General features: G+C 38.7%; 2 protein-coding genes across 7 annotated transcripts in view; one reads left to right on the forward strand and one right to left on the reverse strand.

Annotated features, from left to right (window-relative positions):
• The window catches only part of CASK (calcium/calmodulin dependent serine protein kinase), a 377,037-nt gene that overhangs the window by 228,326 nt on the left and 122,571 nt on the right, over window positions 1-26,140 (forward strand). For all 6 annotated transcript variants that reach the window (XM_062184520.1, XM_062184522.1, XM_062184523.1 and 3 more), the window contains exons 6-7: window positions 19,144-19,246; window positions 25,495-25,670. In XM_062184520.1, the coding sequence (XP_062040504.1) occupies window positions 19,144-19,246; window positions 25,495-25,670 (279 nt within the window). The remainder of the gene's footprint in view (window positions 1-19,143; window positions 19,247-25,494; window positions 25,671-26,140) is intronic.
• GPR34 (G protein-coupled receptor 34) lies at window positions 621-1,959 on the reverse strand. Its single transcript, XM_062184250.1, has one exon. It carries the CDS (start codon window positions 1,957-1,959, stop codon window positions 832-834), a length of 1,128 nt encoding a protein of 375 aa, XP_062040234.1. The 3' UTR covers window positions 621-831.

Consider the following 26,140-nt stretch of genomic DNA (forward strand, 5'->3'; position numbering starts at 1 on the left):
AGGAATATGAATGGGAGTTCACTGAGCAATATATACATGTATTTTCCTATGCATATGTTTGAGTAATTCTGTAAGATATATACCTTGTACTGGACTTGCTAGATGATATGATACGAACATCTTCCATTTTATTCTATAAAAGAATGGCTGAGATGGCTGAATTATTTATAAATCTGTTTTAATTTAAGTAGGTACAATTGCCATGAGGCTATTGGATTTTTAGCTTATCTGTTTGATTTTTGGCAAACAATATTTAAATTCTATTTCTATCTAAGCAATGATAGTGGATGATCTCGTGTTTCATTAGAATTTTATTATCATTTCACCTGTTATAGAGTTTTAGGTATAAATGAATACATTGGCAAATTATACATGCTTTTAAAATGATGAGTGAATATATAATTTTTTAAGATTTTAAGTCAATCCCCAAATCTTTTAACTTACGTTTAAACACATTGCAAATTAATATTCAAATGCTTGATATACATAACTACTTTAGTGACTTGAGAAACTGACACTTGCAGTAATAATCTTGTTCTTAAAGCCATGAATTTCACTTAACTTTTTAGTCTACATTAAGAGTGTTAGCTTAATAATGTTTTCTGAAAAACATTTTACATAGATTTAAAATCCAGTGATGAGTTTAAGCTTTTCTCTGCCATGAACTATTTTACAGTTAAGCAAACAAAATACCACAAATATGATCAGTGGTCAGAGAAGATGTGAGTTTTTTAAATGCTAGAGCTTTGTTTCATAATTTTTTTAGTTCTTCGAGGTGGTTTTATCTAAATTAAGAGGTGGTATTATCTCATTCTTTTTAGTATGTTCACCTCAAGTACTTTTAGAACCATACTGTATTTTCGCTGCCACAGGTGTATCATGCAGGGAGTAACCTGGTTTGAATTCTGAAGTGCTTTCACTTCTGCTCGCTTCACCTTGAAATCGTCTAAAAAGCAGTTGGCACATGATTTTACGGATATTACCGGACATCAGGAAGTACATGACTGGGTCTAAGCAGCTATTGAAAGATGACAGAACCAGCATGATCTCATTGGTTTTGTGAACAATTTCCTTCCAGTAGCAAGATGATACATTGAGCTGGGAAGAAATGTAGATGAATCGAAAGGCATGATAAGGAACAAAACATATCGTAAAAATGATAAGTACAATAAAGGAATTCCGGGCTGTAGTAGCATATTTCCCAGAATTAGGAAATTTTGACCTACGTTTAGAAATCCTCAATAGATTCTTGCCGATCTTAATATATGAAAGGATGATTAGTAGGAAAATTAGCCAGAACATTATCACAAGAATGAAGTTAAAAATTGCCTCTCCTTTCTCATTATGCTTCTGTCTATAATGGAAACACATTGTGGAATTATGCCCTCCTTTCTTAAGTGTTAAAACAATCATAGTTAAAAATCCAGCAAGAGCGATTGTCCACACTATACAGCAAACATAAACACTTTGTTTGGTTGTTATTGCCTTCCGTTGTTGTATAGATCGATTGATTTTTATGTAGCGATCCAAACTGATGAATCCAAGCAAAATAATGCTAATGTACATGTTCATATAAAATAGCGTTCCCACAAGCTTGCAGAAAATCACTCCCAGTGTCCACTTGTTTTGATTAATGTGATACATTATTCGGAAAGGGAGGCAGAAGATGAGTAGCAAGTCTGCAATGGCAACGTTAAGTAGGTAAATTTGAATGGAATTTCTTTTACGGTGGATACCCAGAAAGACATAGAGGGCGATTACGTTCCCAACCAGTCCTACGATGAAAATAACAGAGTAGAATGTGGTTAACACAATAGATAGTAATTGTTCATCCATAGAACAGGAAGTAGTAGCATTCGATGCTCCAGAGAAATTTTGGGGCAGTTGGTTGCTGTGATTGGTTATAAAGTGCATCCTGTGCGAGGAACAAGACCAGCCGCCGGCTAAAGTGGTTGTCATTGTTAACAGTGTGACTTCTCCGGGTCTTCTGTGGGAATCAAAAAGTGAAGGTATGGGATGACATGTTGCTCGTGTGTAGGTCTTCAGATTTTTCCTGCAACAAAATGGCAAATATTGAGTCACTGGCTATGTCATTGATAGGAACTTTAACTCCAAGCATCAACTTGTGAATGCTTTGTTTTCAGACATTGTGAGGAACTTTACTTTTGTCCCACTTTGGACCATTTGCATATCTATACAATATATGTAGTAGCATTAGTGTATCAGGAGACAGGCTGCAAATATAGCAGGATCCTGTGGAGTGGTCTGTTCTATCTCACTTTTCCTCTGCTTGTGGCATATATTCAAAGCTGGTTTCAGTTAGCATATGGAAATCGGTAATTAAGCTATGAGATCATCTTTTCTTAGGGTGGCTGTTATGGGGGTAAAGATGGAGATGAAGAGATATGATAGCTCATGTGTTTCACAGATAAGCCTCAATTTCTGGCCCTGCTCAGATGCTTTCTGTCTGCCTGGACGCTTTCTGTCATATGTGGCATTCATTCATTTTGACACGTGGAATGTAACAGATAAAACTGTAGTGGTCTCTCAGTCCATGGTGGGACTTTTCAAATTTCTTGCTTTTCAACCTGAGGCCCCAGGGTAAGGATAGAGAAAGCATTTGCCTACTGGGACGTGCCATGAACATTAGCCTAAGAGAGCTAGCACCTGCCTCCTTTCATAGACTCATACCACTGCACAGGAGAACAAAGTTGCCAAACAAAACCAAGTCAGGTGGCTGCTGCCAATTAGCCATCACTGACCTAGAGGCCTAGAGTGACGTGGTAGATGGGAAACAGGATGTGTATTCCAAGATTTTAACAGTAACTGACTGAAGCATAAATACACCCTGAGGAAATTCAAAACAATTGCTAGGACCTTCTGAGAGATGGTGTGTGAATTCTACCTTTTGTTTGTGGCAGCTCCTGACTACTGGCCATTTCCTGGGCGTCTAACTACCGTGAAGCCTTCAGTCTGAGAGCCCCTTGTAAAGAGATAGAAGACATAAAGAGAGGGTTCAGAAGGTGTCCGCATCCTTTCTTAGCACAGCTGCTCTATTTCTCTACAGCACCTTCTTAGCAGATGTAACAGAAAAATGATCCTAACAGGGTTTTCTAAATCAGCCGTAACTCTGTGACTGAGGGCAAGTAACTTCTTTTCTAAGCCTAAGTTTTCTCCTCTGTAAGAATGAAAAATGCATATGGAGAATTTAATCCTGGCATATAACAAGTACTCAACAGGAATTAGCTTTTAAAAATGCCTTTGGGTCAGTCTAATTATTACAAATATTTCACTCTTGGCTAAATGTTAGTTGGAAGACAAAAGTGAATAGGACAGAGACTGCTCTCGGGGTCTCATTTTTGTAGGAGTATAAAGTTGATTTGGATTTGAAGTACAGTAGTTTCCTGATTTGACATACACAATGAAAACTGAAAGAATGTAGCCTTTCTTAAAACTCTAGCTACAGTTTGTTCAGTAAGAAACCACTTTGGTAGGGGGTAACATTCAGGTGTGAAATTTTGTAAAGGGGTGATGGGGAAAGAATTAGTTCCAAGGAAGTAGACCTGGCTGTTGAAAAGGAAGTTACATAAGCCCTGGTAAGACCCTGGCGACAGAGTTCAAAGACAGTGGAGGGGGAAAGGAGAGAGGAGAAATGGCTCTAGTCTGTCCTGTGTCTGAACTGCAGGAAGACACATTTCACAAAGTTTATAAAAATTTACAGGCATGTTTCCTGTTATCTGAGATTCTAAAAGGAAAGGGAAGTCTAGGAAGAAAGCAGGCTGAGTTGAAACTGATGACACAATCTGCATTACCAGGCAGAGGAAAGGGGTTTCTGTGAATGGACCTCTGGTGTGTGGTTACCCAGGGAGCTCTCAGAGGCAAGGTAGCAACTTGTATCTGCCGGTAAAAGGGAACTTGAGACAAAGAAGTGATGTTATTTTGAGAGCTCACATAGCTGAAATGACTTGAAAAACTTACCTATAAGTAATTGGAGGTTTTTTTTCCCTCTCCCATGTTAGATTTAAACCCCATTAGGGGCAAGAACCAAGTCAGTTAGCACAATAAATATTGCTGAATTAAAGAGGGGTTTAGTAGAAATATCTGTGTTAAATTCTACAAGAGGGTAATGAAATCAACTAAGTACCAAAAGCACGGGTGGACATTGTGGTACAGGGGGTTAAGCCAGTGCTTGGGATGCCTGCATCCTGCATCCGAGTGCCTGGTTCGAGTCCCAGCTGCTCTGCACTTCTGATCCAGCTCCCTGCTAATGTGTCTGGGAGGCAGCAGGTGATGGCTCGAGTACTTGGACCCCTGCCACCCACATGGGAGACCTGGATAGAGTTCCTGGCTCCTGAGTTAGGCCAGCCCAGCCCTGGCTGCAGACATCTGTTTCTCCCTCTCTCTCTGTCACTCCGCCTTTTAAATAAATACGTACATACATGCATACATACATACATAAATCTTTTTTTTAAAAAAAAGTACAGAAAACTTAAGCTGCATTAACAGATTAACAGAAACACAGTTACAATTGAAAAATCAGCAGTGTAATGTGGCTACAACAAAAATTAGCCCCATCTTTATTTTTTAATAACAAATTATCAGATTATATTCTATCTTCAATTTAATGATCGATTTTTGTATTTTATATTTTTAAATTCATAGACATACAGTGTGTTAAGATTGATAGGTCACACCTGCAACCTAGTGATTCATCCTTAGCAGCGCACTTAGTAAAGGCCGCAGAACAAATGAGAAGAGGAGCTCAGATCGTGTCAGAGAAGCAAGACAAAGGAAATAGCACCTTAGCCTACAGATGGGAACCTTTGACAAGGCCACGGAGAAAAGAGTTTCATCTTGTTATGTGTGTCTTCAGAAAACAGACTAAGGACCAGTGATAGAAATTGAAGAGGCAGATGCTGCCTACTTTTAAGAAAGAACTTTTTTAGAATGAAACTACCTTGGGGAGGCAGTAAAGATCTTAGCGCTGGAAATTTCCTAGACTGCTTCCAGTTGAGCACTTTGTAGAAGGGATTCTCAGAGGTTCTCAATCCTGGCTGCATATCAGAATCTCCTGTGGGGTATTTTGAGATACCAGTGCCTGACTCCTTTCCCAAATATTTTGATTTAACTGGTCTGGAACAGACTTCAGGCACTGGCTTCTTTTGAAGCCCCTCAGAGCATTCCAACGTACAGTCAGAATTGAACTCTTGAGATGTATGGCCAAACCATTCACTGATACTTATTTAGTACATGCTGTATACCAGACAGTGTGTTAAGGACATTTTTTACATTTTTCATTTCATTTCATTTTATAATAACATTTTCATTTCATTTTATAATAACTATGTGAGGTAGGGTCTATGAAATAGGTAATAAAAGATCAGTAGCTTATAATCTTTACCCATAGCCACATAGCTCTTAAATGGCAATGTCCAAGTTGAGGCTCGGATCTGACTTTGAAAACCCATGATCCTCATTTCTTCTTATCTGATATGATCAGCATTTTCTTTATTAGTGTTGTATTCTTGACATGATTCTTTCTAAAGTGTCTACCTTACTAGTTTGAAGACGAATATACCATCTACCTTACTTCTTTGGAAAATATATTGATCTTTTTATTTGCAGTGTCCATTATAGTAAGCAAATAAATCCAGAGTTTACAAAATCATAAACCATTGATCAAAATGTTCAGCACATCTCCCAGAATGTTTTCTCAATCTTTCTAAGCCTGATAACAATAATCAAGGTATTTCTAGAAAGCTGTTAGCACAAAGAACATATTCTGAAACCATTTGCCTCCCCTCAATCTGCAAGTAAGATAAATATTTAATAGTGGACAAGGTTGCCAGTAAACCTTCTCACTTGGCTTTAGTTTCAAGCTTAAAGATATTAAAGCAAAAGCAATGTGTTTGTTTAAATAGTAGTAATAGCTTTAGAAGTAGCCATTTAGAACCATGTATTAGGTAGTTAGTATCCAGTTATTTATTAACAGATTATCAGATTAGATTCTATCTGAAATTTAGTGACTGATTTTTCTCTCCTTTAAAACTACACTGGCTCATTACAGTGTCACTCACTATTCTTAAGGCCACACATTGACATTTTAACACTCATTGTGTTAGGAATTTGCAAGTAAATTCCTATTTTCACTGTGGTGAACAGTGCTACAATAAACATAGTGGAGCAAGTATCTCTTTAATACAATGATTTCATTTCTTTTAGTTATATAGCCAATAATGAGATTGTTTGGTCATATCAACAAATGATGGATAAATAAAATGTGATGTGTATGTATGTGCATAATAGAATATTATTCAGCCATAAAAAATAATGAAATCTTGTCATTTTCAGCAAAATGGATATAACTAGAGGCCATTTTGTTAAGTGAAATAATCCAGACACAGAAAGACAAATACTGCATGTTCTCCTTCATATGTATAAGCTAAAAACAAACAAACAAACAAAAAAAAAAACCTCAATCTGCACCTAAAATAGTAATTACTAGAGGCTAGGAGAGATGGAGGGGTAGCAGGAGATTGGATAACAGGTACCAAACCACAGTTAGGTAGAACTAAGTTCCTACTGTTACACAGCATAGAGGGGTGACACAGTTCACAATACCCTATCTTTATATTTTCCAAGCAAATAGAAGAGAGGAGCTCCAAAGTTCCAATCATAAAGTAATGACAAAGAGGATGAAATGTTATTACCCTGATTTGAGTAATACAGACTGTGTACATGGGTTGAAATGCCACACTATACCCCCAAATTATGTACAATTATTGTTAGTAAATAAGAGTTTATTAAAAAAATTGCCAGTGAATGCAAGAAGCAAGGCACTGTGTTAATGCAGTGAACTAATTTCCCAGTGGATAGTACCCACGGCCCGTGCGTTATATAAAAGTGGTCACAATATTTCAATAGTGATTTTTAATGTTGTTACTTGGCAAATCCTGTTCATAAGTTGGCAAACTCATGCTGCTGTGTCAGAACTACCCCTACCATCGTCCTACCCCTGCCAGTTTCGCTGCTCTACTGGGGAGCCAGACCGAACAGGTCTCATTATGGCCCCAGATGAGCAGAAGCTTTTTAAACACAGTATGTTCATCTATGTTTATATAAACATCACATTGTTAGGTTGAAATACATACCTATTGGATAATGGTAGCAACCTTTCACCGCTTTTACTTTGGCTTGATAATGACTGAATCTGTTCAGACCATGCTTCAAAATTGCATGAAATGCTACATGCAGAATGAAAATTGGAAGCATGTTTGTTTAAAAAAAGAGTATCAATAGTATCTTAGGTTCCATTATAAACTTAAGTGCATCAATTTTTTTTTAATTTTAGTTATTTGAATTAAATGTATTTTGCTTTTCTTTTCTCTCACATTCACCTTCTTTACTTCTGGAACACTAAACTTATAATTTCATTAATCTGGTAATTGTCATTAAGCAGTAATAATGTGATGAAAACAATACTGTATTTTAAAACAGTGAAACAGCAGTTTCACAGTTAAGTCCATAATGTACAGTTAATTTATAATACACTAGGAAAAAAAATTATGACATCTGAAAAAAACTTTTAATCAATTCATGTAGATCTGCAAGTCTTTGTGGCAATATCCACATGCAGTATAAACTCTGTGATTATATTGATGGTATGAGCTTAAATAGCTTGAATGCCCAAGAGCACTTAAAGTAGCTACAGAGACAGCCTCATTTGAAATCAAGGCAGAGGGTGTCATTCTTTTGGCTCCAGAATTGCTAGTGTTAGAGCCACCTTATCACCATGAGTCAGGTTTCACTTTGAATACTGAGATAGCCAAATGTTAACTAAAAGAAAGACTCCGAAAGGAATAAATACTCACAGAGTCCAGGTAGTCCTGCAGTAGGAGCTGAGCCCCTAACTTCCCTAGACACAGAGACAGCACACTTGTGTCAGCTGGCTCTTCCATCCGGTTGTGGTACAATTGGTCAGGGTTCTCTTCTTTTTTATATCTGCATGTGGTAGTAGAGCTGCTTTTTCCCCTTTGCTTTTCTTTTTTTTTTTTTTTTTTTTTGAAAGGGCTAATCCTCAGACTTCTTTTGAAAATATTCTGAAGCCCCACCACCATGCCACTTGAAGCTCAGTCAACACTTGACTTCAGGCAATCATTTCTGTCTTCTTGATGAATACCTCCTAAGTTGACAATTATGGCAGGTTTCCCCTGCCACCCCCAAAATGAACACATTTTATAAATTATAATCCGAAATAAGCATGTTCCATATTTCTGAAGAATTGATGCGTAAGAATGCTGTAAGGACTTTTAAAGCACAAGCATTGAATTTCTCTTTCTTTCTGCATTAGTTTTAGAAATTGTTATTCACATAAAAGGACATTCATATATTGAATTATTTTGCCGTTCAATTTTATTTTAAGTTTTATTTACAGATTAGTTTATTTTCATTTATTTATTGATGACCTTCTTCATTTTCCCAATCTTATCATTTTAAGACGAGATGAGGTTTGTGATGTTATTCTCCCCTTATTCTAACAATAAACTTTCCCAACCAAATGAAAACAGTTTCTTGTATTTTGAATAAAATCATGATGGGGTTCTGCTGTTTTTGTTTTATCCTAGTCCCATATCTAACCACTCTGTTCATTTATGTAACTGCTGGCCCTGCAGCTTAATGTCATTTCCCTTTTTTATTTGTCATTTGAAACAATGAAGAGTTAGCATTTATTCTCCCCATCACTGAAATCCTGCAGTTTTGTTAATACTAATAATATTTAACTTATTGGGCTTTAACTAACATCCTAATTATTTGGGGGGGTACACTCTTCCAAACATCATATTTTCCAAAGCTTTTATTTTGTTAGAAATATGATACATGGGACAAAATGTTTTTAAATTGGTAGGATAAAAATATTTTATAGCTTTTACTTCCCCCTAGAACCTCCAAGAAGGAAGGCGATTTACTGTATTGTTCTGGGAGGCTTTGTTTTGTTTTGTTTTACTTTTATTAATATAAAGAGAACAGATTTCATGTATTTCATAGGTACAGTTCTAAAAAGATAACCATACTTTCCTCCCTCCCCCAGGATTTTTTTAATCGTGGTCAAGAGCACATAACATTAAATTTACCATTTTAACAATTTTTAAGTGTACAACCCAGTAGTGTTATGTGTATTTACACTGTTGTGTGACAGATCTCTAGAACTTTTTCATCGTGCAAAGCTGAAACTCCATACTCTCAATACTAATTCCCCTACTTCCTACCCCACTCTTGGCAACCATGATGCCACTACGATTTTTGACTGGTTTAGGTACTTCATTAAGAAGTATATTTCATAATTATATAGTATGTATACTTTTGTGGTGATTTCTATCTGCATGATATTCTCCAGGTACACCCATGTTGTAGCATGTGTGACAGGACTTCCTTCCTTTCTAAAACTGCATAATATTCCATTGCATGCATATATTTTCCTTATCCATTCATCAAAGAAGTTTGGGTTGCTTTTGCCTCTTGGCTGTTATATAATAATAATATTATAATATTATAATATATTATATATATTATAATATATATTTTATATTATATATAATATAATAATATAAAATAATAATGCTGTGATGAGCGTGGCTGTGCAAATATTCGTATCTCTTCAAGATCCTGGCAGGATTTTTAATGACTATATGGGTATTTACCTATTAGGGTTCTATTTCATAAAATCTAATATAAATATTTTTTTCTGCCTTGCGCTGTTTTCCCACACCTAAGCCATCCCTTTTCAAAATACAATTTCTGTTTTAATCTTTAGTAGTCTCATATTATAACTGCATTTTTTCCTCAATGTGAGTCAGGAAAGCTTCCAGCAGATTTGAATATAATCTTTTTCTAGATCTTTGTTGACCTGAACTTTTTCCTATTTATTCTGAACTTTCTACTTTGAGTTTTTAGCTCATTCCTATAGATCCTGTTCTACTCACCTTTTCTCTCTGTTGTTAGCTTTCTATTTACATAAAGCTGGAAGTAGAAAAGAAGAAATACATGTATGTACTTGTGTGGTTCCTTCTGTTACTTCTGTTATTCTTTATCCAAATCCCAACCCTGCTTAAATTCAGCTCACCATCTACCCCAGACCTGAACCCCACCAGTTAAAATAAGGGCTGCAGGGGACAAACACACAGTTATGCTGACTGTTCTTGCTTCAAATTCATGACCACAAATCTCAAGTGAGTTGCCAGAAATCCCGATATAGCTCCTTAGTCCAGGAGTTCTCAAAGCATGGCTCCTTGATCAGTGGCATCAACATCAAGCTTGTTAGAAATGCACGTTCCTGGGGCCGGCGCCGTGGCTCACTTGGTTAATCCTCCGCCTGCGGCACCAGCATCCCGTGTTCTAGTCCTAGTTGCCCCTCTTCCAGTCCAGCTCTCTGCTGTGGCCCGGGAAGGCAGTGGAGGATGGCTCAAGTCCTTGGGCCCCTGCACTTGCTTGGGAGACCAGGAGGAAGCACCTGGCTCCTGGCTTCGGATCGGCATAAGCGGCCATCTGGGGGGTGAAACAATGGAAGGAAGACCTTTCTCTCTGTCTCTCTCTCTCACTATCTAACTCCATCTGTCACATAAAAAAAAAAGAAAGAAAGAAAGAAATGCACGTTCCTGACCTTATCTCAGACCTAGGAGCCAGAAATTCTGGGGGCGGGGCCCAGCAGTCTGTGTGATTCTGTTGCTAAACTTTGAAAACCACTGCCTTTATCAGTTCATTCTCCAAGGTTTGAAAAGTCCTTTTTTCACACCTTTACTCTTCTCAGACTGCTAGCAACCCCCTCTCTTTTCCCACTCCAATCTGATGATTGCTTTTTATCTCACTGAGAAAATAGAAGCACTAGGGAGAGAACCTCATCTTCCTACATCCCCCTTTGCCTGCCTCTGCAGGGGCCCCTGGACCAGCCTTCTCTGCTGTCCCCAGAGCCCACAACACTTCCTTGGCCATTCCATCCCACTTCCTGTCTTCCCTGGGTCATTGCCCTCTCTACAGGATCATTCCCATCACAGAACCAAAACGTCCATGAAGGCATCTATGGAGTCATCTATTAGGATGTGGTGTTATATGAAATATTTAAATATTTATATATGTCTTATTTAAAATATATCTTATTTTTTTAAAGATTTATTTATTTAGTTGAAAGGCAAAGGAAGAGAGAGATCAATCTTCCATACGCTGTTTCACTCCCCAAATGACCGCAACAGCTAGAGCTGGGCCAATCCCAAGCCAGGAGCCAGGAGCTTTCTCCAGGTCTCCCACGCGGGTTCAGGGGCCCAAGCACTTGGGCCATCTTCTACTGCTTTCCCAGGCCACAGCAGAGAGCTGGATTGGAAGTAGAGCAGCCTGGACTTGAAACGGTGCCCATATGGGATCCCGGCACTGCAGGTGACAGCTTTACCAACTACGTCACAGCGTCAGCCCCTGAAATGCATCTTATGTAAATAACTGCATTGAAAAATAAACTAGTGGCCAGCGCTGTGGAGCAGCAGGTTTAACGCTCTAGCCTGAAGCGCCAGCATCCCATATGGGCGCCGGTTTGAGACCCGGCTGCTCCTCTTCCAATCCAGCTCTCTGCTATGGCCTAGGAAAGCAGTAGAAGATGGCCCAAGTTGTTGGGCCCCTGCACCCGCGTGAGAGACCCGGAGGAAGCTCTTGGCTCCTGGCTTCGGATCAGCGCAGCTCGGGCTGCTGTGGCAAATTGGGGAGTGAACCATTGGATGGAAGACACCTCTCTCTCTCTCTCTCTCTCTCTCTCTCTCTCTCTCTCTCTCTCCTCTCTCTGTGTAACTCTTATACTGTTAATTAACATAGTACAACACATAAAGGACAGAGATCCAACATGGGGAGTAAGTGCACAATGACTCCTGTTGTTGACTTAACAATTGACACTCTTGTTTATGGCGTCAGTAATCACCCTAGGCTCTTGTCATGAGCTGCCAAGGCTGTGAAAGCCTTTTGAGTATGCCAACTCCAATCTTATTTAGACAAGGTCATAGTCAAAGTGGAAGTTCTTTCCTCCCTTCAGAGAAAGGTACCTCCTTCTTTGATGGCCCGTTCTTTCCACTGGGATCTCACTCACAGAGATCTTTCATTTAGGTCATTTTTTTTCCACAGTGTCTTTAAAAAAAGAAAAGAAAAATAAACCAAAAATTAATAAAACATTATCAATGGGGGGATTGGGAAGGAAGATAAAAGCCAGGTCTCTCTAAATGATATTTGTTTTGCAGCTTTTGACTTTAAACTTACATACTTTTTATTTAATTAAAACACCAAATTAAGTCAAAGTCTAAATACAACAAACTGAAGCAGATGTTTGGCCTAGCAGTTAAAATGCCAGTTAAGACATTTATGTTCCACATCAAATGCCTGGGTTCAGTGGGCTGCTCTGGCTCCTGATCCAGCTTCCTGCTAATGCACATCTGGTAGGCAATGGTGATGGTTCAAGTAATTGAGTCCCTGCCACCCACCTGGGAAACTGGGCTTGATATTCTTCAGCCCCCTCTGGTTTGTTGTAGGCATTTGGGAGTGAGTCAACTGATGGGAGCACTCTTTCTCTCTTAAATTTAAAAAAAAAAAAAAACCCTCACTATATGACAAAGCGAAAGCACAACCACAAGGAGAATTATTTTAGGTGACTTTAAAATAGGGTGGGGCTTTTTTTACATAATTTTAGATACATAAAATATTACGGTCATAGTACAAAGAATGCCAGATACCTTTCACTCAAATCCCCAGAGGTTAACATTTTTCTGCCTTCTCAATCTTTTATCTGTATCGATTTATCTCTATATTTCCCAAAAATAAGAAATTATTTTATGTAACCGCCATACAATGATCAAAATCAGGGAATTTATATTGAAAGAATACTCTTACATAACCTACAGACCATGTTCAACCTTATCAGTTCTCCAAATAATACCGCTTACAGCAAAAATGAAAACAAGATCACCTATTGCATTTAGCGGTTACATTTCTTTATCTCCTTTGATCCCTTCCATCTGAAGCTGAGTTTGAAGACTAGGCCAATTACTTCCTAGAATGCCCTTCAGTTTAGGGTTTGTCCTGTATTTCTTCATAATTGGATCCAGTTGGGACTTCTGCAGAATTCCACAGGAATGTCACTAAGTTCTTTCAGTGCATCATATCAGGAAGTGTGTGCTGTGTAACAGTTGGTCCCATTACTAGCCATGCTAAAGTCGCTGCTTTCTGCCAGGTTTCCTCCCTGGAAAATTGCTTACTCCTTTGTAATTAATAAGTCTCCTATGGGGAGATACTTGAAGATTACATAATTATCCTGTTTATCACTCTAGAAACTTTCACGCACTGGTTAGCATCGTTGATGATGCTTATCTGAATCAATTGTAATGGTGGAAACTGCGAAGCGGTGATTTTCTCTTTTTTAAAAGATTTTATTTTGTTTATTTGAAAGACAGAGAGAGAGGTCTTCTGCTGGTTGATTTCCCAATTGGCCACATTAGCAGGAGCTGAGCCAGGAGCTTCTTCCGCGTCTCCCACGTGGGTACAGGGGCCCCAGCACTTGGGCTATCTTCCACTGCTTTCCCAGGTGAATCAGCAGGGAGCTGGATTGGAAGTGGAGCACCTGGGACTCAAACCAGCGCCCATATGGGATACTAGCACTGCAGGCCGGGGCTTTCACCTGCCACATCACAGTGCCAGCCCCGGTGATTTTTTTGTTTATTCCCATATTTCTTCTACATTTAATTGATTTTCTACTTAAAAGCTTTTCCCTTTTTTTTTTTTTTTGGTGCTTATTTATGTGTATCATCACAGACTCATGGATTCTTTACTATCAGTAAAACAAAAATTTTTTTAACTTGGCAAGCATGCTGGGATTTATCTTAAGGATAAAAAGAACTATAAAGAAATCTTAAACAGCACACAGTGATCATGTTACTGGTAATGAAAACGTGTTATTTTAAAACTTACACACACATTCTGAAGGGTAAAGCAAATGAATAATTGTGTAATATCATTAGGTACCACAGTTACTTGCCAAATCAAAGAACTAAAGTAAGACAGCATAATTTAGTAGGAAAAAACATCAGTATGAATTTGTTAATTTTTTACTTCTAAAAATTACATTTTTTAGCTCTGTCCACTGAAAAGTTAAAGCAATAATAACCCAGTGATAATAATATGACAAGTAGCCCCTTTGTAGATTTAAATAACTTTTTGTACTAGAAAGAATCAGACCTGTTTGACGAAATGGCTAGTTCCAGATCTGGGACAAGAAATGAACAGGATGAGCCTGGGACATCATTTTGTGTCTGTACCCAAGAAGTTATCATAATTTTAGAGTCTTATAAAGGAACATACAAGATGACTTGAAGGGCTCCCACTGGCCAGAAATAGGATAACAAAATGAAAAATGCAACAGTTGATCAAAGCACATCAAATATGCAAAAATCTCTTAATTTCATAATAATAAAAAATAGTATTTTTCACCTTTGAAGGTTGCCTAGAAACCAGCTCGATATTCTAGAAACATTTCATAGCACTTTTATTTATAATATCCAAAACAAGAAAGAGTCAAAATGTTAACCAACAAGAGAATGGACACCCTGCAATATTCATACAGAGGAGTACTTAGCAATAAAGAGAAACTATTGATTACAACATGATGGAAGAAACTCATACATGCTAGTGAAAGAAGCCTGATGTAACAAAGTCTATTGTGTGATTTCCTGTGTTTGAAATTCTATTATAGGCAAAACAAAACTTGTGGTGAAGAAATGTCAAAATCGTGGTTAACACTGGGGAAATGGCAGCAGAGATTGAATGGGAAGGGAATGAGGCAGGTTTCTGAGATGCTAATGGGAATATCTTGAGAGAGCTTTGTGTTACACAAGTGTATGCAATTCATCAAAATCTTCTTAGGGTACGCTAAGATTTGTGTACCTCATGGTATGCAAATTTTACCTTAAACATAATTTTTAACTAATATTAAATTCTAGCAATATGTGTGCTGAAGTGTACTAAAAGGTGAAATGCATTGATGATTGGATAAAGGGATGAATAATTATTTGTTAAAACAAAGGCACCCAGTGTTAATTATAGCATCTACTTGGTGAATATATGGCTATTTACTATACAATTCTTTTAATGTTCTGTATGTTAGATATTTTTTGTAATCAAATGTTGAGGAAAACCTTTATTTTGGAGCTCCAAAGTATGGATCTAGGCATCAATGGCTGCCTAGTGAAAAGTTGATGGTGAACCTTTTAATGATGGGTCAGTCAGACAATACCTGAACCTCAATCCTGTCACTCAAAGTAGGACAACAAGACATGCGTGGTACAATAGATATACCACTCATGAAGTATTACTGCGTAAAACTAAAATCAAATCTGAACTTAAATACTACAGGATTCATTTGTAAAATACAGGAGGATAAAGAACATATTAAATGATACCACATGAGTATTGTTAGCCAAGTTATGATTAGAAGGGTTTCCACAGGGGAAATTATCTAGTCTCAACAAAGCAACAGGATGAACACTGAAAAAAACCACACAAGTATGGGGATCTTTTAGAGAATAAGTGATACTTAAGAAATTTAACCATTAAATGTAATCTTGCATTCCATTTTGCACTAAGCAACTCTAAAAAGCATTTTTTAGTCAGTCCAGGAAAATTCAGTATGAGATGGGAAGAATCACTATGTTCCTAAAGTTGTATCTATGAAATGTATGAAGTTTATATAGCTTAAATAAAAGTTTTCTGGGTAAAAAAATTTTAAAAAGAATTGTTGCTCATTTCATTGGTGTGACAATGATATTATAGTTATTGCTAAGTCCTCTGTTAGAAATACTAAACTATTAACAGGTAAAACAATATGATTTGTTTTAAAATACTTCCGCAAAGAAAAATGATAAATGACTGGGGATAGGTAACACAAGAATGGCAGAATGTCTATAAATTGTTAAAGCTGGGTGATAGGTACATGGAGGTTTATTAATCTATTTTCTCTACTTGCAAATGTTAAAAAGTTTTAAAAGAAACTTCCTAAGTTTCACATTCTCTTCTACCTACATTTCATTTCTCTATTCCTAGTACAAAACTCTGAAATACATCTATGTTGATTATCTCCATATCATTTCTTACCATTTTCTCCTGAACCTGGTCCAATGGAGATTATTATCTCCATCGTGCCACCAAAACCACTCTTACCGCCAAGTTGTCAGACCTAATGATAAAGTCTCAGTTCTCACCCTTAGTGACCTTACACTATTAATTGTTCCCTCTTGATATAACATTTCTTCACTTGATTTCAGGGCATCAAATTCTGGTTTTCCCCCTACTCCAGTGTCTAGGCATTCTATTTCCTTTGCTAGATCGTTCTCATCATTTGAACTCAAATATTGGTATACACCAGGGCTCAGTCCTCCGACCTCTTCACTATCACTAATCATTCCCTAAACAATTTCATTCATTACCTTAGCTACAAATGCCATCTATATGCTGTTGATTCCTGCATTTATATATCTAATCCCAGCGTCTCTTCCACCCATCTTGTAATATCTCACATTCAGTAAGTATGAAATCAAATTCTTGATCCCCCTTAAAAAGCTCCTTCCCCAGTATTCCCCATTTCGGGAAATAGCATCTTCTTTTTCACTCAGTCGCTTAGAACAGAAACCTGTTGTCGTACTTGACTCCTTCTCCCACACCCATATTTAGAACATAAACTGGGGGCTGGCGCTGTGGCTCACTTGGTTAATCCTCCGCCTGTGGCAGCGGCATCCCATATGGGCACCAGGTTCTGGTCCCGGTCGCTCCTCTTCCAGGCCAGCTCTCTGCTGTGGCCCGGGAGGGCAGTGGAGGATGGCCCAAGTGCTTGGGCCCCTGCACCTGCAAGGGAGACCAGGAGGAAGCACCTGGCTTCTGGCTTCGGGTTGGCGCAGTGTGCCGGCCGTAGCAGCTATTTGAGGAGTGAACCAGCGGATGGAAGACCTTTCTCTCTGTGTCTCTCTTTCATTGTCTATATCTCTACCTGTCAAATAAAAAAAAACATAAACTGAATTTGACCAGGTCTCGTCATCTCTGCTTCTCTCCCTCTAGTCCAAGTCACCATCTTCTCAAGCAGCCTCCTAGCTGGTCTCCTTGCTTTGCTCTCTTTGCTCCCACAATCTCTTCTCCACAAAGGAGCCAGACTGATCCTTTCAAAACTGAATGTTGATTACAGTGCTCCCTTGCTCAAAACTTTCTAGTAGTTTCTCACCTCGCACAGCATAAGACGCAGTTTTGACCATGGCGTAGAGCCTTTGGTCAGCTCTCCTGTCATGTTTCCTGCTCTCCTGTCATGTTTCCCACTACCCTGTGCCCTGCTCATACTCATACTCGGACACACTGACTTCCTTCCTACTCTGCAGACGTACCAGCCCTCCCCAAGCTTCTGGTCTCTGCACCCCTGTCCTCCCCACCTGGGATTTTACCCCCACACGGCCTGCTGTCTCACTTCATTCTGCTCTCTGTTTATGCATTTCCCCATTACCGAGGTCTTCTCTAACCTCCCCCACCAACTAAGTTGCAACACCCTAGCTCCAGCCCTGCAACATCACCTCCTTACCACCATGTTATGTCATAACACTTAACACTACCTGACTTTACATTCTATTAATTTGTATTTGTGGGTTTCTTTGTTTATTTTCTATCTTAAGTTCCAATTTTATGACATGTCTCACATAACGATTTTTTTCAGAATGACTGACTCCACACTCTGATGACAATTGCATAGATTTCTTTTCTTGTTGTTTTGTCTGCCTTTTTAAAAAAAATTATTTAAGGTGTACACGTTTCATATATTTCATATATACAGATTTAGGAACATAATATTTCCCGCCCATGCTCCAACACTTCTTCCTCCACCCTCTCCTATTCTCACTCTTAATTTTTACAAGTATCTATTATCAGTTTACATTATGCTCATAAGATTAACCCTACACTAAGGGTTCAACAAATCGTATGAAGGAAAAGAACACTGTTCCTCAACAGGAAAGACAAGGGCTGTAAACAGTCATCGAAACTCAAAATGTCAATTTCACTGCCTCAGAGGCAGCAGATAATGGAGTAACTGCTTGTGCCTCTACCACCCGCCTCGGAGACTTGAGTGGTTCCTGGCCTCAGCCTGGCCCAGCCCTGCCTGTTGAAGGCATTTGGGAAATGAAACAGCAGATGGAAGCTAATTCATTCTCATTCATATCCCTCTCTCTTTCTCCCCCTCTCCCCCTCCCTCCTTCCCTCTCATAGATGAAAATACATGAACATTTTTAAAAATTTTCTTAGGAGTCATGAAGTCTGACCCTTCCTCTGACTTATGTGTGGTGGAATGAATAAAGACAGGAAGGGGATGGGGAGGGTGGACAAAACAAAGTGCCTTCAGCATTCCCCACAGGCCAAGTTATAGTGGTTTGAGCATAAAGGCATAGATTTCAGGAAACATTTTGGCGGGAAGTGTAAAAATCTATGTTTGCTTAAACAAATCTAGACTGTTAGTCAAAGGAAGAAAATGTTGCATCTAAAGACAGAAAATGGGGGCAGTCATAGTTAAGTGCCTAGGAGTGCCTAGGTTCAAGTCCCAGCTCTACTTCCTCCTCATGTTCATCCTGAGAGACAGCAGGGGTTGAATGGCTCGAGTAGTTGGGTCCCTGCCACCTATGTGGAAACCTGAATTGAGTTCTCAGCTCTTGGCTTTGCCCTGACCCAACTGTAGGTATTGTAGATATTGGAAAGTGAGCCAACAGGTAGGTAATTGATCTATCTACCTCTCTATCTATCTATCTCCACCTTTCAAATAAATAACTAAAAAAGATATTTTTTAAAAAAGAGCAGAAAATATATCTGTATTTCTTGAATATCCATGCTGAGTAATTATTAGCATGATACTCTAATCTTGGAAGCAAATAATTCCTGAAAAGTATTGAATAGAACAGGTAAGTCTTTAGGGGAATAATCCAAAAATGGAAATAAGACAAATTATTCAAGCGTCTAAAATAATTTTTTAAAAAGTGTTTCTATGTTGTCATATTATTCAATCCTTATCTTTGGATTTGTCTTTGTTTGTTCGTCTGTTCTTCTTTTCAGCCCCACTGTGTTCTTCTCGCCTCAAAGGAAAACTCAGCACCTGTTAAACTCGGGGGCTTTGGGGTAGCTATTCAACTAGGAGAGTCTGGACTTGTAGCTGGAGGTAAGGCCACTTTTTAAAATATTCCTTTACAACCTGGTCACTTGCAGGCTGCTGTAAAACTTTCAAAGTAAATATTGGCCCAATATCCGTATTTCATACCCCCACCCTACTCCCAAAGAAGTGCCATCACATAGTTTTGGTTTTGTGGGGGTTTTTTTACATTTTTTTTTTCAATTTACGGTAACCAGATTTCCAGTAATTCATATATACAGGTTTAAGAACATAGTGCTACTTCCTACTCTTCCCTCCCTCCTGCCCATGCTCCCATTCTTCTTCCGCCTTCTTCTCCTATTCCCTCTCTTAATTTTAACAATGATCTACTTTCAGTTTACTTTATACTCATAAAATTAACCCTACACTAAGTAAAGAGTTCAACAAATAGTAAGAAAAAAAAAAAACAACACTGTTCCTCAACAGTAGAGACAAGGGCTGTAAATAATCATCAAATCTCAAAATAATCATCGAATAATCAGTGAATCTCTCAGTTCGCTCCTATACATTACATTTTTGGTACTCTATTAGTTACCACATCAGATAGTTATGAATTTAATAACTCTGTAGTCATAGTGAGAATTGTAGTCCCTTAAGAACAGACTGCCGTTTTACTCTTTGTATCCCCAGCACTTAACAGAGAAGAGGCCCCGCATAGAGATTGAAACTGTGTTTCAGGATGTTGTTTGAGGGCGTAGAGGCTTCTACATTTGAACTGGCCGAGCGAAGTCAAATCTAAAGCACTTGCATCAAGTTTATGTCTGTGGCTAATTTTTAATTAGATGCCGTTTTCCTCTTTTCCCCTATCAAAGAATTCTGCTAAAGCCATCAATTTGTGCATTTGCCAAGAGCAAGCACATGTGAATGCAGAAGGCTTTTATTGCTAGCCAAGGCAAAACATAATTTGAAAATCCCCATTCCAGAAGAAAACTTAGGAACTTTCTTCACCAGGGAACAGAGGTGGATGCTAATGACAGACTCAAATATTTGGTTTGTAATTTATTCCTTCCAGTAGACTCTGGCTCAGAATGCTGCCCGGTGTTCCATTCTGTTCCTTAGTTTTGCAAATTTCTTAGCTCTCCACTCTTCAAACAAGCAGTCTTCTAGTCAGTCCTTTCTCTTTCGCATCTCCATGTACCGCCAGCCTTCACGAAAAGGAAGTACATGAAAAATATCAACAGAACCTTATAAAACCTGCTTGTTTCAAGAATGCTTATGCTAAATTCAATAACTGATAGATGACAAATACCAAAATCATAACTTGTTACACAGGATAATTCATTCAGCCTAATTCATTGTAGCTAAAACATCAAGCAGCAATAGTATAGGACATCTTCTGAAATGTGGGCCCAGAGCTCACATTTGTATTTGTCATATCGTTTATTCACCATATTACTCTCTAAAATTGAATCCTATTTAAATTGTCTCCTATTTTCATGTTCTTTTCCAGCTAGTCATTTCCAATAATATGCAGTACTGCAGGTTGAATATAATCTCAAAGAATGCTGATTTTTTTTCTCCCTAATTCAAAACTTTCGTTTCAGAATTGAAAGACTGACCAAAGGGTCAGTCAGGTAGCAAAGCGTGCGTTAACCATGGACTCAGTGAGTCTCGGGATTCCAAAGTGCCATAACTTCTCCAGTCTTGAAGTACTAATTGAATTCTCGCATAGTATTCCCAACAAAAGGTTGAGCTCTGGTTTAATTCCTTAGCTGGCAAAGAATTTACTATGTAGGAGGACAGTTCATTTAATTTTTTGAAAATTCCTTAAGAATTGAAAAGTCTGTCCTTGCATTGAACAAAAATATACCTTTCTATAAGTTCTACGTAGTAGTCCAAATTCTGACTTTTGAAGCCATTGTGAACAATTTTCATCCTCCCAGATGTCAGCCATTCAAATGTTTGAATACAGCAACCATGTCCCCTATGTCTTATCCAAGTTAACTTCCCTAGATTAATGTAGCTGTTCCTCATATAAACTAATTCAGAATCCCTTCACTATTCCACAAAGTACAGGACTAGATGCAACACCATAACTGCAGGTACAATTAGTCTGGTGCACGATAGCATGGAGCTATTACTTCTCTATATTCTGGGTCTTACATTCCTATCAGGCTCCCCAGATTGCCTGACCTCTTTGGACAACTTTATGATACTGTTGGCTCATATTCATCTTACAATCAACTAAAAATCCAGTTTTTTAAAGCAAATGTTGCTGTTAAACTGATTATTTCAGCTCCAGTATTAGTACAGGTCACTCCTTGTCTTCAGACTACCCAGTGACGATGAATAATTTGTGATGGCTTCATCTCCAACGTTAATTTAGTGAGGTGGAATGAAATGGAGTGGACTAGAGTGGAATGGATTGAATTCTTTTTATGGTTTATACTGGCCTTGCAGAATAATTTTGTTTGTGTTGCTCTGTATCTGTATCCTATTAGTATTTAAAATGTCATAGACTTCCTATTAGATTTTGCATCTGGATTTAAGAAGGAAAAATAGATTCATGAGATTTACCAGGATATTTTCTTCATGTTAATCTATTTTCCTGATGTCCATGAACTCTCCCCCTAAACTGTATATTTTAACTATTTTTTAATCCCCAGTATCTCAGTTATTAGAAATTTATTTTTCTCCAGACTTCTAGAATTAAAATACTTTCTGATGATCAAAATAGTATCATCTCTTAACATACTTTTAGTTATATTCTTGAAATACCTAAATGTTACAATGTTTTCAAAAATATGAGTAGATAAGGAATAAAAGATTTCTGTTAGAAAAATCTCTTCTGTTAGATAATATGCTTTTGAAATTTTGCTAATATTTATCAACTTCAAGACAGAAAGCCATTTTCCTGTCACTTGGAAGCGTTGATCACTCAGTCCTCCAAATAGAAAGAAATTATCTCCATATAGTACAATCCATTTAAATATATTTGTTTCCCCTACCTGAAGCTTGGCTATTTGGGTAACTCTTATCCAAAATAAAACTAGGAACCTAGAAAATAATTAAAATAGCAGCAGAGACATTCTTATACTTAAAACCTATTCATGGTCCTTTCAATTGGGTATCCATTGACCCTCTGTGAGGCTGACCTACTACTATTTTTCATAAAGTTGTGTAGGTTCATGTTCCTTCATACCTTGCCCCTGATGTACCTTCTGATTGGAATGCCTTTTGTCATTTATCTGGTTAATACCTACAGTTCTTGAAGTGTAAGCCAACAATAGTCTCGTCTTAAAAGTCAGGCTGATCTGCACCATCCCAAGCTAAGTCGCCCTCTTCCTTCTCTTCCATGTCACCATAACAGTTTGGGCTACATAATCCCATGTAGCATTTGATGCAGGAGCTTTCAATCATATTAAAGACTGAAAGCAAAGGAGACTGCAGATTATCCCTCCTTGTCTCCCAGTACCCACCACAGTATCTAGTGCCTTGTAAGCACTTAGAAAATTACTATTAAATGAATACCTGGGCCGGCGCCGTGGCTCAACAGGCTGATCCTCCGCCTTGCGGCGCCGGCACACGGGGTTCTAGTCCCGGTCGGGGCACTGATCCTGTCCCAGTTGCCCCTCTTCCAGGCCAGCTCTCTGCTGTGGCCAGGGAGTGCAGTGGAGGATGGCCCAAGTGCTTGGGCCCTGCACCCCATGGGAGACCAGGAGAAGCACCTGGCTCCTGCCATCGGAACAGCACGGTGCGCCGGCCGCAGCGCGCTACCGCGGCGGCCATTGGAGGGTGAACCAACGGCAAAAGGAAGACCTTTCTCTCTGTCTCTCTCTCTCACTGTCCACTCTGCCTGTCAAAAAAAAAAAATGAATACCTATGGTTGCTAGTTAGTTTCCAGTTAAGAGCGGATTATAAACAATAAGTTAGGTGAAGCCAGAACTGGAGTAAGCTTAGTGAAAGATAAAAAATGAAAGCTTGGCAGGAAAAACAAATTGAGCAGACATCAAAACTTGGAAAGCACAGCCTTTTAGCCAAAATCAAGCCTTCTGAAGTTCCTGAGGGTGCTTTATATTCTATAGCACAGCTCTTTAATTGAGATCCACAATGACAACTCTGAGTCATCAGGAAAATTAAATTACATACAGCATCCTGTGTAACAGAAGTCAAGGCATTGCAGAAAGATTGCCATATAAAATTATTAAGTGCATAAAGATTCAAATCTTGAATTACTAAAAATGTAGCTATTCAGAACAATTCCCTCCCTGAGTTTCTAGGAAGATTTTTATTATATTATCAAAATATGACATGGAAATATTTAAATATATATCTGAAATTATCTTAAAAGCAGTGACATTTAATCTGGTTTGGCAACTGGTTTCCTGTTCTTAGAATTTTGTTGTCAAAGTCATAAAAGTCAAGTGGTCACAAAGAAGAAAAACTAGTTACAGCAAAAAGACAGAATTTGGGGAAATTGGTGTAGAGTTAAGATTAACTCCAGTCCTTTTCACATTCTACCAATGTATGGAAAATGAAAAGACCCTTCCTGTGTATTCCTTCTACTATGGTCTTTCCCCCTGTCACCTAGGAGCAAATTCTTTTACCCAGAGACGTGCCTTTTCCCCAAAAATGAACACTATTATTCTGTAGAATTGGTTAGTCTTCAAGCCAGATAAATGGAGAGAACCTCATCAGGATGGCCAGGACTGGCCACACGGTGACTGTGAGTATTCCCAGAGGAAGGCCCCCATTTTGAGTCATATGGTCCTTTCTTGGGGGGGAAGTGGTAAGAGTCAAGTTGAGTTTCAAAGCATCATCCAAACGTTAGCAGGCAACTGACTGGTGCCCTGCTCTCAGTTCCTGAACTCTTGCTCTGCTTTTCCCGACTCCTGCCAGCTCCCGTTGGTTGGAACAAGGCTCATTCTCCAGTGGCCCTCCCTGGTCAGGCTGCTAATGAAGTAGGAGGCTTAGCTCCCAGAACTTCAGCTTTTCTAGGTTATTTGAGGAAGTAAAATGGACCAATACAGAAATTAACAAAATGTATAGGCTTCTAACTAGTACAGTTTTCATTGATCTTTTTGTACATTTTAAATGAAAATACTTTCACTGTCAGAACCTTGAACTTAATCTCTTCTATGATGGTGGAGGAAGAAGGTAAACTAATGACCTGCTGTAAAAGTCTAACCCTGATTCAGAAGCTAAGAGCTGCTGGTTCCTCCTCCATTGCTGAATTGCATAACCAGTAACAGGACGTGGTGATAGATTGTCTCTAGCGGAACCAGGAGGTCTCGGATCTTTTTAAACACCAAACCGCAGTTTTGAACTCTAGATAAAGTATTGGGCAATCTTCAAAGTAAAAATTATCTTGGACTTGGCACAATGGGAACAGGACCGAGGAGGAACGGAGAGGGCTTGCGTGCACCTAGAAGAGCTGCCAAGGCAGTGGCCTGTTGCATAATAATTTCCCTATGGGGTACAGGTCCTTTGTTCCACAGTAGAAGACAAGATTCCTTCTGTGCCCCTGAGTTAAAGATGGTTACTGGTACCCAAGCAACTAATAACAGATTCCTTCCAGAAAACTAGTTTGGGGGTCGAGGGGAGAAGATGAAGATCAGAGAGGATTGAATAAGGATGGGCTTCATGATTTTGTTTTGGTTTATGTGATATATGTGTTCCCATTATCTTCAACTGTCATCATTAGGAGGAAGGTAAAAATTCTTATTATAGCTAAATATTATTAACCATCGTTTATGGCTACATGGCTGCAGTCAGCTCGTAAAATCAGCTGAGCAGGATTTCAAGTTCAAATTCCTATCCCAGATAAAAGTTCTCAGCATTAGGTTTCATTGGGGAATTTCCATTTGGCATTCAAGTAATCTTCTTTTGTACAGATTTTTTTTTTCCTCATTTCTGCCTCCTCCGCTCTTTGCCTTGGCCTCTGCCCAGGGTGGACCTCTCAACTCCTTTGTGAGCAGCAGTCTGCCTGCTGCCTCTTCCACCTGCCTCTGCTCCAAATGAGAAAATTGAACCTTCTATACAAAGCAAGAAATACGCAAGTAATGCTATGTAGCATACAGAATTCAGTAGGGAGTACCAGTGTCCTGTCTTGGGCTCAATGTTTTTCAAGATGATTAGATAAGTAGTAGTATTATTCCTTCTGTGAGCTTCATTCGATGGGGAGGGGTGATATGAGAGAATATGTATATTGGGAAACTTTTCGTTCTGCTTGTGATCATTCTATTGTTTCCAGCGTTCAAGCTAAAACCCCTAATTTAGGTAAACATCTTTCCTTAACATTGTTGTCTTAAACACAGGACGTGTCGGAACACCTCATTTTATGGCCCCCGAAGTCGTCAAAAGAGAGCCTTATGGAAAGCCTGTAGATGTCTGGGGGTGCGGCGTGATCCTCTTTATCCTGCTCAGTGGTTGTTTGCCTTTCTACGGAACCAAGGAAAGATTGTTTGAAGGCATCATCAAAGGAAAATACAAGGTAATGTGTTCTGAATGTCTCCTTTTTCCATTGTCCTGAAAAATAGTTTTTGAAGATACTGTCTTTACTCACTGATGAACAGCCCCTACTTAGCCAGTCAAAGAAAGGATCCTTACTCACATCATTGATCTGGTAGCCTTGTTCAGCAGTGCAGGCCTCAGGTAAATCTCTGAATCACTATTAGTTAACGATCATCCAGGAGAACACGTCTGTGACCCTTCCGTGTGTAATTTTAAAGCTCTTTGCTTAATTTGTAGAGTTAAAATGGAAATATCCTCCAAGTAACTTTTGTCATTCTTTATCTTAAATGTAAATGTATACCAAGGGCCAGTGTTGGGTTATAGCAAGTGAAGCCACTGCTTGCGACAGCAGCATGCCGTATTGGCATGCTTGATTCAAGTCCTAGCTACTCTACTTCTGATCCAGCTTCCTGCCAATGTGCCTGGGAAGACAGCAGATAATGGCCCAAG

The sequence above is a fragment of the Lepus europaeus genome, chromosome X, assembly GCF_033115175.1.
Source record: "Lepus europaeus isolate LE1 chromosome X, mLepTim1.pri, whole genome shotgun sequence".
NCBI classification, from domain to species: domain Eukaryota; kingdom Metazoa; phylum Chordata; class Mammalia; order Lagomorpha; family Leporidae; genus Lepus; species Lepus europaeus.